At 40.0% G+C, this 15,352-nt stretch overlaps 1 protein-coding gene across 1 annotated transcript; it reads right to left on the reverse strand.

Moving 5' to 3' along the window:
* Window positions 1-13,274: 13,274 nt before the first annotated feature.
* On the reverse strand, window positions 13,275-15,000 carry LOC109212375 (peroxidase 5-like). The gene is made up of 2 exons (XM_019376016.1): window positions 14,700-15,000; window positions 13,275-14,305 (listed from the first exon to the last, which is right to left on the reverse strand). The coding sequence occupies exons 1-2, from the start codon at window positions 14,937-14,939 to the stop codon at window positions 13,541-13,543; spliced, it is 1,005 nt and encodes a 334-aa protein (XP_019231561.1). The 5' UTR covers window positions 14,940-15,000; the 3' UTR covers window positions 13,275-13,540.
* Window positions 15,001-15,352: the final 352 nt, after the last annotated feature.

A 15,352-nucleotide genomic window follows, 5' to 3' on the forward strand; every position in this document is an offset into this window, starting at 1 on the left:
TAAAGAGGGATTCAAGGGGAAACGACTTGAGGTAAGAATTTTGGTCTTGAAACTCGATTTTATTGTGTAATCCACCTAGAAATTCATGGAAACTAAGCCTAAAATTTGAAGAACTAGGGCTTGAGAAATTTGATTCTTGATTTGGGATTTGAAGGACCATTTGGGGTCGGATTTGAGAACTTTTGATATGTATGAACTCGTAGGGAGATAAAGTATCTAATGATGTGAAAATTTCTGAGTTTCGAGAAGTGGGCCCGGGGCTCGGGTTTTGGTAATTTCGGGATTTGTGCCCGATATTGATTGTTTTCGCTTGGGCTTTGTTCCCTTAGCATATTGTGACGTATTCGCTCTGATTTTGGATAGATACAACGCGCGTGGAGGCCGATTCGAGGGGCAAAGGCGTCGCGAGCTAGAGATTTCGCCGGTTCGAGGTGAGTAATGATTGTAAATGATATCCTGAGGGTTTGAAACCCCGTATTTGCACATCGTAGTGCTATATTGAGGTGATTTGCACGCCGGATAGCGAGCGTGGGGTAGAGCACCGTTGGGGATTGTGACTTGGTCCGTCCCGATTGATGAATTTATTGCGTATTTGACTGAAATTTACTTGTTGTCATCATAATTTTGGCTGATTGCCATACTTGGGCTTCGTGCCAGCTATTTGAACCCTTCGGGTATTGTTGTTGATATTTCCTCACTGTTTTGATTTTATACTTGAACTCAGTCATGTATTTTCCACTGTTTTTAAGACTCAGCCAAGTTTATTTTGCTTTAACACTTGAAATGATATTTCCAACAATATTTTTGTGCTGAGTGTCATGTTTTACTGTTGCCCGCGGGGCTTATGTGATTTCTGACTGAGTAAGGCCGAGGGCCCGTATTGTGAGGATACTTTTGGATCGGGCTGCACGCCGCAGCAGTGAGATACTGATTTGATTATGAGGCCGAGGGCCTGAGATATGTACGCCACGAGATGGCTTGATATTGCGCTTGGGCCGTAAGGGGCCCCTGCCGGAGTCTGCACACCCCCAGTGAGCGCCGTCGACGATAAATGGATCGGGATGCACGCCGCAGCGATATATGGATCAGGCTGCACGCCGCAGCGGTACTGGTACTGTTCTATGTGTTTACTTTATTTCATTTGTCTGCCATTATCTGTTGTGTGTGCTACTTCATGCAATACCTACCTGATTGCCTGGCATTATCTGAAAACTGAGTGTTGTGCCCGAGGGGCGAACTTCTGTGCTTATCTGCACTATTGTTTTGCATTCAATTGCGTAACCGTTATTTCCAAAAGAGGTTTAAACTGAGCCGAGATATTTTTTCTAAGGATTTTACAGCTTCACTGTTTTCTAAAAAGGGTTTTACACTGCTCTATACAGCATGACGGTTTGTTTTACGTGATTTCTTACTGTTCAGTTATTATTTACCTTTATTACTCACTGAGTTGGAGTACTCACTTTACTCCCTGCACCTCGTGTGCAAATACAGGTATTTATTCACCCGGTAGCGGGTTTTGGCTGATTGGACGCAGAGCTATAGGAGTTTAGCGAGGTGACTGCCAGCATTCGCAACACCGCTTCTCTCTCTGTTGTTCATTATTCCTGTTCAGTGTATTTTTAGACCTTGTAGTTGTATTTACACTCTTATAGATGCTCGTGACTTGTGACACCCCGATTAGGGTAGTTTTGGGTTGTACTTCCGCTAATTAATATTATTAAATCATATTTAGACTACTTATTCATGTTTAACTATTTTTGAAAAGGCGATATGGGTTAGTTGGCTGCCCTTGTCTTCATGAGAGGCGCCATCACGACCAGAGCGGGGATTTGGGTCGTGACAAGTTGGTATCAGAACCTAGGTTACATAGGTCTCACGAGTCATGAGCAGGTTTAGTAGAGTCTGGCGGATCGGTACAGAGACGTCTGTATTTATCCTCGAGAGGCTGCAGAACCTTTAGGAAAACTTCGCATTCTTGAATTCTTATCGTGTGTCCCTGATTCAGCTTGAGAAGTAACTCTTGAAATTCCTTCCACGCGTTCGCATGCGCGGATGAGCGCTCAGTATCAGATGTGCCTTGATGGCTTGTGATTCCCCGATCGAGGGGCGAGATGTGATTTCTGTGAGTTGATGTTGGGCCAGTCTAAAGGAATTGAGGCCGGATCTTTGCCTATGGCTTGAGCACCGAGGTGCTGAGTGTGCGAGTAAGTGTTTTGAACTTATATGTTCGGTATTGTCCCTATTAGTGGAAGTGACGGCTGGATAGCCACGTGACGAGTATGTTAGTACTGCGAGATGTATTTACGTGACTTGGAAGTGACGACGAAGGTCTGCTGGATGATAAGAGAACTATTAGGTGTTTGAATTCCATCGTGATTCGAGGTATAGCCCCGAGTTATGAGCGTGTGAAGGATATCTTTCATGTTTTCTGGTTGCGAGTGAAGTAAAATCCATATTGCGGTATGAGTTCAGACTCAAGAAGACTAAGTGACTACGGACAGTTTATAACGGTGGAAGGTATTACAGAAATGTTATATTGAGGCGAAGCAGGTGGGTTACCTCCTGCGGAGTGTTCTAAAGTGGTGTGATCCCTATGTGTATGTTAGAAGATCTCGTGGGTAATTGAAAAGTACGTGTTGAAATCTGAAATTTCGGGTTGCTTAAGAGAGTGGGCTTAACTGTTGCGGGGATGAATGCGAGATTTGTAGAAGATTTACAGTACTAGATGATCTGTGTTTTCACAAACTTATAAATGATTTGAGTTTAATCTCACTATGGTATTGTGGAATCAATAGAGTAAAAGTGTTATGAGTTATTGAGTGTATCTTGATATATGGCTTCGAGCCAAGTGGGGGAGTCGGCTGTGAGCAGTTGATTGCACGGTTAGGTGCTATGTTGGTTCCAGTTTGGGGCGTGCAAGTGAATTAGCCATGGCTAGAGTAGTGGAAAATTTTGACAAAGGTTATATTATGCTTCATAGGGTATGAGAATCACGGAATGTCTAGAGTTGTTATTGGTAAAGAATGCTCGGTGCATAGAGCAGGAAGTTGCTTGGTTGTATTGGGATGAGGATTTCTTTCTGCGGTATCGGAGTGCCAATGAGGCACGGGTGGTTCTGTTCGTTAGGTCAGGTAAATTGCAGTTTGAATGAGGGTGAATGACTTGCGAGGATGGCTCTAATATGTTCAAGATTCTACAGAGAACAATTGGGTATCTTAAAGTTGTATATGTGATTAGAAACTATGTTTTCATTGGAAGAGGTCAAGACTTGTGGTATTTCTATGTTAATTATGGGATTCTATGTATCATTATCAGGAAAGTAAAGGTAACGGATTTAGATTCGCAGGAAGTTCTTCAGAGTAAATTATTCTGGAATGTGGTATTTCTGGGAATGTTTAAGAAGGTATTCAGCGACTTATGGGTCTTAGACAGTGTGGTGTTATGCATGGGTCTCGTGTGGTAAGCCTGGGTTGAGGCAGTGTGGTGCTACAGCAAGAGAAAATATCAAGTTGAAGATGAATCAGAAAGAAATTTAGATAGATGGAGTAGCTTGATGGTAGACCGAACCCGTATGGTAAGGATATGATTTGGTCCTTGTGTATGTTCGAGGTAATGAGTTCTTTCAGGTATTTTGCGGCAATACTCGTAGGTTTTGACGGCTTGCTTAGCTTGGTCGAGTTAGAGGGATTCAGTCCTGGCAGGTCTGATTTGTGCAAGGGGAACTCGGGGAGTCCTTGATCGTTTTTATCGCGGTTTGGAGATGTATATTTTCTATGGGCATGCGGAGCATGGGATGTATAAGAATTTTCTTCTAGGTGGGACCAATGGAAAGTTCTCGACTAGTTGAGTACGTAGATGTTTGTGGCCCGGAAGGGAGATGAAGTTCTCATATTATCCTAGGGTGGTATGGTATGTGCGATATGTTGTGGAGAATTGAGATTTGCGTGTGTAAGGTTGCGGTTCAGTTCTGAATGGAAAGTCATAAAATTCTTAGGCAGCACGGGCAGTTTTGGGTGATTAGAGAAATGAGTTTCAGATGACTAAGGTGAATGATCTTCAGATGATTAAGGAAATGGTATTGCTAATCATAGTGATTTGACGAGGGTATATGTTTCAGAAAAGGCAATGTGATTAAGTTGATAGTACTTCGGTAGTACTATGGCGCTTTCTTGTTAGATCGACTGCTGATATTCAAGTTTGCTTGATGGCACAGGGGAATTTTAGGATATCTTTCGTGGAATGATTGGGTACTTGAGGTGTGATATGTATTCGGACTGCGGAATTTGGGGATCATGTATGGTGATTTGTGTGCTATATGGGGTTGGAGACTGGGAGTTCTCATGTTCAGGCTATATTGTTGTTGTGAGTCGCGTGTATCGGCGGTTTAGTGACTATCGGGGTCTGGAGACCCGAGCGGACCTTTTATGCTTAGAATGTTGGATTTGGAAGTGATATTGGGTTCAGACTGGTCGTCTTCGTGTTGTGTCATTCCAGACTATTGTGCCAAGGCGGCGCTGTTGGCCATGCCGGGAATGCCACGGATTGAGTGGCGAAGTGCGATAGATTATGTCCTATTGGGGATTTTTTTATATTTTGAAGACCCAACGGACGGCTAGGAAGGATTTGTCTTTCTTATTTGGGCTCTTGTGGTGAGTGTCAGTGCTGAGGCTCCTTACATTGATTCAGTTCCGATGGTGAGGGACTTTTCGGAAGTGTTTCTTGAGGCCGGGCATGCGCCGGGCAGAGTTGTTGATTTCAGTATTGATTTGATGCCGGGCACCATATCGTATGGCACCGACAGAGTTATGGGAGTGGAAGGAGCAGCTTCAGGTGTCCTTGATAAGGAGTTCGTTGGCAGGTCAATGTGGATGCGTGTTCTAACTTGAGTCGGCTTGGTTGGCTCCGAATTGTATTGTTGAGAGATTTGTTGATTCGACCGTTATTGAGCTTATTAGTGATCTGGGGAGATCTATGAGTTACCTTTCTGTGTTGCGAAGGTGTTGTGATTTGTTGGTTATGGGCATATATGGTGCGGTTCTATTGGGGTTCATAGTGGAAGTCGAGTGGGAAAAGTAATTGGGCGTTGCTCGGTGAATGGCGTATCGGTTATGTCCTATCGGGTTTGCATGGTATATGTTACTTGTTCACTAAGGGTGTAATGTTTTGCTTTGGTTCCAGACATCAAATTGTGCGTGGTTGTCAATTTCGGGCATAGTGACTTGAGGTGTCTCGTGTGGAGTAGTGTTTGGATAGGATCGTGCATTGCAGCGAGGCTATGTGGAGATATGACCTTGCGGGTTAGATTCGGTGTTCTATTCTACGATGTGAGACGGGTTCTCAGCTTTGTGTTGTGGTGGTACCGGTGAGCTTGAGGTACAACTCTTTCATTTGGGTCATTATCATGAGTTGAGTATGTTCGGATTATCTCTTGTTGGTGCGCGGATTGCGCAAGTTACAGCGTTAGTCTGCATTGAGGTGTCATGTCACCAGAGTGGTTGTGTATGATTAGATGGGATCGTTGGGATCATTAATGAATACGAGAGGATTCAATTTTTAGCACATTGGAAGGATAAATATCGAGGGTTGGCCCAGAAATTTGCTATGGTATTTGTCAGGGGAGAAGTAGCTTCATGAATGGTTGACCTGAGAAATGGTCGTGGTTAGTGCATATTTCATTTATCGTTGGCAGTATATGAAAGTGTTGGAATGAGACTTTAGTTAATAAGAGGTTTCCTACCAGTATCCGGTAGTTGTGGGCAGCTGCTGTGAATAGAAGTTATCGCTACAAGTGTTTGAGTTATGTGGTATATCATGGGATTGCTCCCGAGGTTGCAGGCATGGGTTATTACAGCTGGTTCGGGTTTATTCAGAGTATAGGTGTGAGGTTTGGATCGTATTGATGGTTTCAGAAGTGGAAATGTGGTTCTATGGCTTATAGGCCAGACTGGATTGTGTAATTTCAGTTGCAATGTGTTATCGGACCTATATGAGATAGGGTGACGTGGGATCACCCCCGGGTATGTGCATGGTAAGGTTATTCAGTGATTGGTTGGCTTTTAGAACAACTCTGGGTACGATCGAGGACGAACATGTGTTTAAGTGGGAGGGGGGGGATGTAACGACCTGACCGGTCGTTTAGAGCTTTTGCATTTTGATCGCCAGTTCTCGGGCATGACTTGCCCCGTGTAATGTGTTATGCCTGACGTAGATCGTTGGTTTTGGTTTTCACGGAAATCGGTATGAATTTGAAAGAACAGTCTCAACTGAAAGCTTTGAATTTGAAAGGTTTGACCAAGAGTTGACTTATTGGTATATGAGCTCAGATCGGAGTTTTTATGGTTTGGTTAGCATCGTTGAGTGATTTATGACTTAAGAGTGTGAACGAAATTGGTTTGGAGGTCCGGTGTAGAATTAGGCTTGAATTGGCGAAGTTAGTATTTTGGCGATTTCCGGTTGGTAGGTGAGATTTTGATCCGGGGATCGGAATGGAATTCCGAGAGTTTGCTGTAGCTTCGTTATGCGTTTGTGATGTGTGTGCAAAATTTCAGGTCATTCGGACGTAGTTTGGTTGGGTTTTTTGATCGAAAGCGTATTTCGGAAGTTTTTGGAAAACTTAGGCTTGAATTCGATGAGTTTTGGGTAATTTGATGTTGTTTGAGGTGATTTGATGATTGGAACAAGTTTGAATGAGGTTTTAGGATGTGTTGGTGTCTTTGGTTGAGGTCCCGGGGGCCTCGGGCGAGTTTCGGATGGTCAATCGGACCAAATTCTATGTTGAGAAGTTGCAGAATTTCAACAGCAGTTGCAGAGGATTTTTGGCCTTCGCGATCGCGTAGAAGGAATTTGGGTGGGCCTGAGTTTGTGCTTCGCGTTCGCGTCTTAGAGCTCGCGTTCGCGGAGGGTGAGCAGCTTGTGCTTCGCGTTCGCGTATAAGGATTTGGAGTCCAGTGGAATTTGCCTTTCGCGTTCGCATAAGGTGCGTCGCGTTCGCGTAGGTCTGAGATCTGAGGCATCGCGTTCGCATTGTATATATCGCGTTCACGTAGTGTATTTTTGAGCCTTTGAGGAATTGTTCTTCGCGATCGCGCGGCTATGGCCGCGATCGCGATGAAGAAGGAGCAGTGCTGGGCAGAATGTTATAATTTCATTTCATTCGCGATTTTGGGTCATTTTTCCTCCATGGTTGATTATTTTGAGAGCTTCTTGGTGGAGATTAAAGAGGGATTCAAGGGGAAACGACTTGAGGTAAGAATTTTGGTCTTGAAACTCGATTTTATTGTGTAATCCACCTAGAAATTCATGGAAACTAAGCCTAAAATTTGAAGAACTAGGGCTTGAGAAATTTGATTCTTGATTTGGGATTTGAAGGACCATTTGGGGTCGGATTTGAGAACTTTTGATATGTATGAACTCGTAGGGAGATAAGGAATCTAATGATGTGAAAATTTCTGAGTTTCGAGAAGTGGGCCCGGGGCTCGGGTTTTGGTAATTTCGGGATTTGTGCCCGATATTGATTGTTTTCGCTTGGGCTTTGTTCCCTTAGCATATTGTGTATTCGCTCTGATTTTGGATAGATACAACGCGCGTGGAGGCCGATTCGAGGGGCAAAGGCGTCGCGAGCTAGAGATTTCGCCGGTTCGAGGTGAGTAATGATTGTAAATGATATCCTGAGGGTTTGAAACCCCGTATTTGTCACATCGTAGTGCTATATTGAGGTGATTTGCACGCCGGATAGCGAGCGTGGGGTAGAGCACCGTTGGGGATTGTGACTTGGTCCGTCCCGATTGATGAATTTATTGCGTATTTGACTGAAATTTACTTGTTGTCATCATAATTTTGGCTGATTGCCATACTTGGGCTTCGTGCCAGCTATTTGAACCCTTCGGGTATTGTTGTTGATATTTCCTCACTGTTTTGATTTTATACTTGAACTCAGTCATGTATTTTCCACTGTTTTTAAGACTCAGCCAAGTTTATTTTGCTTTAACACTTGAAATGATATTTCCAACAATATTTTTGTGCTGAGTGTCATGTTTTACTGTTGCCCGCGGGGCTTATGTGATTTCTGACTGAGTAAGGCCGAGGGCCCGTGTTGTGAGGATACTTTTGGATCGGGCTGCACGCCGCAGCAGTGAGATACTGATTTGATTATGAGGCCGAGGGCCTGAGATATGTACGCCACGAGATGGCTTGATATTGCGCTTGGGCCGTAAGGGGCCCCTGCCGGAGTCTGCACACCCCCAGTGAGCGCCGTCGACGATAAATGGATCGGGATGCACGCCGCAGCGATATATGGATCAGGCTGCACGCCGCAGCGGTACTGGTACTGTTCTATGTGTTTACTTTATTTCATTTGTCTGCCATTATCTGTTGTGTGTGCTACTTCATGCAATACCTACCTGATTGCCTGGCATTATCTGAAAACTGAGTGTTGTGCCCGAGGGGCGAATTTCTGTGCTTATCTACACTATTGTTTTGCATTCAATTGCATAACCGCTATTTCCAAAAGAGGTTTAAACTGGCCGAGATATTTTTTCTAAGGATTTCACAACTTCACTGTTTTCTAAAAAGGGTTTTACACTGCTCTATACAGCATGACGGTTTGTTTTACGTGATTTCTTACTGCTCAGTTATTATTTACCTTTATTACTCACTGAGTTAGAGTACTCACTTTACTCCCTGCACCTCGTGTGCAGATACAGGTATTTATTCACCCGGTAGCGGGTTTTGGCTGATTGGAGGCAGAGCTATAGGAGTTTAGCGAGGTGACTGCCAGCGTTCGCAGCACCGCTTCTCTCTCTGTTGTTCATTATTCCTGTTCAGTGTATATTTAGACCTTGTAGTTGTATTTACACTCTTATAGATGCTCATGACTTGTGACACCTCGATTAGGGTAGTGTTGGGTTGTACTTCCGCTAATTAATATTATTAAATCATATTTAGACTGTTTATTCATGTTTAACAATTTTTAAAAAGGCGATATGGGTTAGTTGGCTGGCCTTGTCTTCATGAGAGGCGCCATCACGACCAGAGCAGGGATTTGGGTCGTGACAAGTTTAGACCAAGGTGCAGCCAGATCTATATATATCTCATGCAAAGAAGTCGTCAATATTTGATGTGCAACTGTTGAGAGTTCTCTGAGGACCACAATAGTTGTGAGCCCCTAATAGCCGTATGTATGTTTTAACCAACTAATATTCAATTGCTTTGGTCTTATTCATATCTATCCGGCTCGGACACCACGATTATCGAAAAAAAATATTCAATTGCTTTGGTCTCTTTATTGGTTTTTGTGATGTTATTATTTCAATGGGTTTTTTTTTTATGGTACTGATATATTATCTCTTTTCGTTTGCTTGAGCCGAGGGATTATCGGAAACAGCCTCTCCACTCCCCGGGGTAAAGATAAGGTCTGCGTACACACTACCCTTCCCAGACCTCACTTTTGTGAGATTTTACTGGGTCGTTATTGTTATTGTTGGTCTCTTTGATCACTTGAACAATGCATTGAATTTCAAAATCATTATCTATCCTTGACGCAATTGTGGACTTTGACTGATTTATGTAGCTAGTATTTGAACGCATTACAGAGCATGACATGCTCCCATACTATATAGCTAGGCAGAGACTACAATTGTTGCTGGTATTCTATGTGATGCACTTTGAATCGGTATGGAGTTTAACAAAGAAATATTTTTGACAATTGCGGTCTAAAATAATTTATTCGGTGTCCGGTACTCGCATTGGAGCCGATTATATTTAAATTCGCGCCGCGTAAGGCCCAATTAAGGCGGAAGTGGTCTTCGTCGCCATAGTAAACAAGAAAAAATTGAATTTAATTCTTTACTTTTACAACCTTACAAAGTATATATAGTGCGCGTGATGAGAAAATACTTATATATATATTGCTTGTATTTTTACTTCCACACGTGCAAAATACAATTGCTGGATAATTTGATTCTTTATTCACCACACTAATTGAATCTAATTCTTACTTTAAAAACATTTTAAAGTATATTCCGTGTATTTTTGCTTCCACAACTACAGAATACAGTTGATGGATAATTTGATTATTCGTCGACATAGCAAATATAAGAGAAAATTTGATTTTTTTTTAAAAAAAAAAAGGAGCTAATTTCTTCCAAACTAACTTTTTAGTTACTGTTTTAATATATTTTACTATTATTCTTAATTAATACATAAGTCAAGTTAATTTTTTATTCATTAAATAAATAGTATCTTCTAATAAAACAGACAGAGTTATCTCTAAGGATTGTGGTAGGATGGATGATATCCCTTTATCTTAATTAAAGGTTTCGAGTTGACAAGGTGCAAATAATGTTATAATAATATATGATATATCTGCCCTAGGTCCTAGGCCTTAAAATGTACTTTCTAAACAAGCAATATTTCTCCAACCTATTTGTAATAAGTTTCAATACAGTTGCCAGTTGCCACATTGTTGCAAGTACTAAATCCAGCAAAGTCCAACTTCTAGACTTTTATTACCTATTAGTCTCCGGCCCGTTTTCGGAGGAATGACAGATTTGAGTAAGAGAATTAAGTTATGTTATTCTAATTTTAGATATTGGTTTTTTCTATATGTCACAAGTTCTTGTAGTAAGAAATTTATGAAATTGTAGTTAAAAGAAATCATTAACCTCCTGAATAGTGATATTGTCATAAAATGTGAAAGAGATATATAAAGTAATTCTGTTTTATGAGTAGGAGGAAAGGTTGTGGCGTCCTGATTCCAATTCAGAAAGTGAACAAAATACAGGATCTATTAAGTTTGTAATCAAAATGGACCTGCACAGAATGTCCAAGATCACCCAAAAACATAAGAGCAAATAGAAGATTTTGGGATGACGTAACAATTCGTAACTGTCGCCGGTGTATACTCAGTGTATAAGAAGTGTATAATCAATGTGAGCATGCTCAGTGTGTGTTTTATATACAAGAATTACAAATATATTATACAATGGTTATGCATTGATTATACGTTGCGTGCATTTTCTATGGGGATTTGCATCTATACCCGCTTTTTGGGTCACGTTTTAACTTGTACCCGCTTTGCAAATAAAATTGCAAGCGTACCCACTTTTTCGCGTAACTTCAGCATATGAGCCTGAAGTAGCAAAGGCAATCACGCAAACTTCAGCATTCTTTCCAGGCCCATCCAGAAGTAGCAAAAATTACTGAACCAAGTGTGCTGAAGTTTTTGTTTGTAATTGCTGAACTTAAGCATAGTAGCTGAAGTTTTGTTCTCTATTTGCTGAAGTTTTTGTTTGTAATTGCTGAACTTAAGCATAGTAGCTGAAGTTTTGTTCTCTATTTGCTGAAGTTTTTGTTTGTAATTGCTGAACTTTAGCATTCTAGTAGCTGAAGTTTTGTTCTCTATTTGCTGAACTTCAGCATGTTTTAGCTGAAGTTTTGTTCTATATTTGCTGAACTTCAGCATGTTTTATGCTATCATGTAATTGATTTTTTGTGCAGATAATAAGTTTATCATAAGTAGAATTAGTAACTTAAAAAACTAGATAAATGAAGCACAACGGGTTAAAATGCATTGATAATGTACAAAGCTGAATCCAAAAAAAATAATAGAATGTGAATTAAAGGAAATGGACTTACATTTACATACATGTACGTACTTACTTTAGAACGTTATTTATAATTTATTTTTAAATAATCTGATAAACATACTTATGGCAATCATCCCTATGAACTGAAGTTTCATAGCAGCACCAACAACATCAGAAGAAAGAAGAAGAAGAAGAAGAAGAAGAAGAAGAAGAAGAAAACGAAGGAGGAGAAGGAGGAGGAGAAAGGGGGCTGAAGTTGTTTAAAAAGTGGGTACAAATTAAAACTTTTTAAAAAAATGGGTATAGGTTAAATGGGGGCGACCAAATAGGACGCTCCGTGCAATTTTTACTATTTTCTATTGTGGGTTTTGTTGGGCTGCAGTTTAGTGTAAAAGTAAGAGAAATTAATTTGGAAAAATGACACTGTATAGCCATTCTCAAAATAATAGCCGAAAAGTATATTTTTTTTTTGTATATATATACATTCTGTATGTTAAATACAAATTTATACACTTTTTCGGCTACCGAATATAAATAGTTTCTGGCGCAGGCTAAAAGGGGACAAAGCCAATTAACTTACATAGTCATCAGCCAAAAAACTGTAAATAGTTTTGGCCGAGCCACCAAATGTATAACAATAATAAAAACAACTACGCCTCAACCTCAAGCAAGTTGGGACTATGAGGCACGAGTGTGTACAAGTATCCGGCAAAAAGTACTTGTAGTTTTTGTCATATTTTTACTCCCTCCGGTCCACAATAAGTGACCAATTTCCTTTTAGCACGTCCATTAAGAAAATACTAAATCCTATACAAAAATGCATAGTATGAATAAACTACCCTTATTAAATATTGGTCACATAGTTATAATGAGGAGTGAGAAACTTTTTAGGGATATGCACATAAGGGTAAAAGAGTAAAAACAAATTGATTTTTTTCTTGATTACATAACTGGACACTTATTTTGGACCAAAATAAAAAAGTAAACTGGTCACTTATTGTGGACCGGAGGGAGTAATGTATTTCAAAATTTAAAGCAAATGCAGGATCAAATGATGAGCTTTTTATAGCTTGTCGGCGATGCTACTAAAATCCAACTTATTTTAAAAAATTATTTTTCTCAGAAGTGCTTCTTAAAAAGAAAAGTATTTTTGGTGAAAATCAATTTATGTTTGGCTAATTAATTTGAAAAGCACTTTTGAATGGTAATTAGTGTTTGGCCAAACTTTAAAAAGTATTTTTAAGTGTATTTTTCTCAAAAATACTTTTCAAAATGGTGTTTCAGGAAGAAACTACTTTTTTTTTGTTGTTGTTGTTGCTTGCTTGCCAATTTTCTTGCAGCGTGTGACACTAGCTTAAACAGAAGTTATTCAAAGTATGAAAAGAAGTCTGTTCCTATGAACCTATTTCCTATTTGGTTCGTTTCAAATGATCCGTTCCTAAATTTGGAAACAATTTAGCTTAAACTTACAATTCTATCCTTAATGAGAAACTTTTATAGCCACACAAATACTCTGGACCCCTTTTTGATTTGTTTAGGACCACAAATTCTAAAAGTCTTCATTTTTTATTAAACTCCGTGCCCAGTCAAACAGGTTCACATAAATTGGAACGGAGGGAGTTATAATTCTTTCTTTTAGAGACTTTCAATCAGGAATAGAAGTTTATTAAGAAAATTCATCTGTAACAATTCAACAAAGATTGAACCGTCGATCCTTACTTCAGTAGGATGTTTACAACTCACAAAAACCATAAAAAGAAGACTGAAAGAATGACAAATTAGTTCACAGCAAAATATAGCAGTTCTTCCTGCCATATTACCTTGTGTTTGTGCTGGTGGAAGATAGCAGAGACCACTGATATAGCCAAGATGAACGTAAGCTGCCCCGAACAGCGCCGTTATAAATTAAAAAATAATAACAACATTGCGGTTCTTCCTGATCTCACAATGACAAATTAGTTCACGAAATGACAATTCTTTCTGATTTCACCCTTCCACCCTGTGAGGACATCCAAGGTACCCATATGCACCATTGCATCTGCGAATTTCTTACCCCACACGCGCCCATATCTCGCGTTGAAGTTCACCATTTTCGCAGTTTTAGGATTACTCATCAATGTTTGATCAGAAACTAATAGCCCCTTCTTACTCTTCAAAGCCATGTAGTAATTCTTATCCAACCTGTTTGGTGTTAGGACATCAAGATTCGCAGGGTTAGCGACTCCTGTTCCATTTGTAAGTGATTCTGGTGGACAAATGGACTTTAACATTCTTTCATATTCAGGATCAATTGGCAGATTTTGTTGCTTGTTTTGAGGGTATAGCCGATTTGCAAAAACAGCGCAATGAGCAATACCAATAGAATGTGCACCAGAGAGGGTGACCATTTCATCAACCGACATCCCTTTTCTTGCAAAGCTCTTGATCAGTTCCTTGACACCCACAAATGGAGATGGAAGATTGGTTAAGGCCTCATCCTTGATAGAAACACGCCCATCACGACGTCCTGCTTGGACAGCATAGTTTATTTTTCCAACTTTGTAAGAACTGTCACGAGCAGCAAAGGCGAGAATGTCTGCACACGAGACAGTTCCCGGGCATGCAGCCTCAAGCTTAGCTTTAGCTGCATCAATTACCTCAAAACCTCGTAAACTGTTCTTATTCACTACGCTTTCCTTTTCTGAATTTGGTCCATCCAATAGCACAGATGCATCACATCCCTAAAGTACGTAAAACGCAGAACAGTATCAAGTTATTGAAATTATCAAGAATATCACTTGTTGAACTATGTGACCTCCTCATCTAAATGCTTAATAAGATGATAACATAATTCACCATGGTAACTGAGCAGGTCGAGATCTTGAGTTCAAATCTCACCGCCACCCAAAAATCAAAAAAAAATATTTCAGCATATTTGGTCCATGAATACTAATCAGGCTCACACGTGAGAGGGCATGTTGAGACATAATATAATTAGGTAATTAAAATTTTGCTTTTTTAACAGCTTATGAGTTTAGATGAAGTGGTCACGCAATTCAACATGCAGAAAAGAATAATTAAATAATGAAATTATTAGTAGAACACGATCATGTTAGACAGAAGGACATAACATACCCTCACAAAGCAGTCATGAAAATGTAGCCTGATAAGGCCAGCAGCAATGCCTGGATTACGAGAAACGGCTTTGTTCACATCATTTCTCACAATGGATTCAGCCGAGGGACAAGTATGTTGATAGAAACCAACTTTAAGTGGACAGTGTGGTTGTTTTTTGGCCAAGGAAGAGACTGAAAAGGATAAAATCATGCAAGAAACAAGTGCAATAACTGAACAATTGAAGCCCTTTGAATCCATTCTTTTTTCGGATTAAGAACAGCTAGCTACTTCGGATTTTTCCTCTAGTTGCTCTCCTCAGATGATGTATAACTTATGTACAACCATGAAGTATTTATAGTCTGGAATATGCCTTTGTAGCTACTTTCTGAAGGAATTGTTTTGACAATATTAAAACAGAACTTGTCTGCCTCTAATACAAACTGCAAAGGTTGAAGTTTTTTTTAGTTTCTATGACTTTTGAAGTGTTCCACAGATACCACCTTAATATATTCATGAAGAATTTAAGTTAAGATGTCCTAGGTTACAAGATAATCTAGAAATAATATGATTGAAAACCAAGAATCTGGACTTGATTTACTGTGGTTTAGCTGAATGGAAATTGATTAATTTTAACTCTTTATCAAATGTTGATGAGGTAAAAACATCTTTTG

Source organism: Nicotiana attenuata, unplaced genomic scaffold (genome assembly GCF_001879085.1).
Source record: "Nicotiana attenuata strain UT unplaced genomic scaffold, NIATTr2, whole genome shotgun sequence".
Lineage (NCBI taxonomy): Eukaryota > Viridiplantae > Streptophyta > Magnoliopsida > Solanales > Solanaceae > Nicotiana > Nicotiana attenuata.

Excerpts from the sequence above, each read along its gene's own strand:
- LOC109212375 (XM_019376016.1), bottom strand. The coding sequence starts at position 14,939 with ATGGATTCAAAGGGCTTCAATTGTTCAGTTATTGCACTTGTTTCTTGC. Across the intron at positions 14,306-14,699 it reads TTCATGACTGCTTTGTGAGG|GGATGTGATGCATCTGTGCT; the intron begins GTATGTTATGTC and ends TACGTACTTTAG.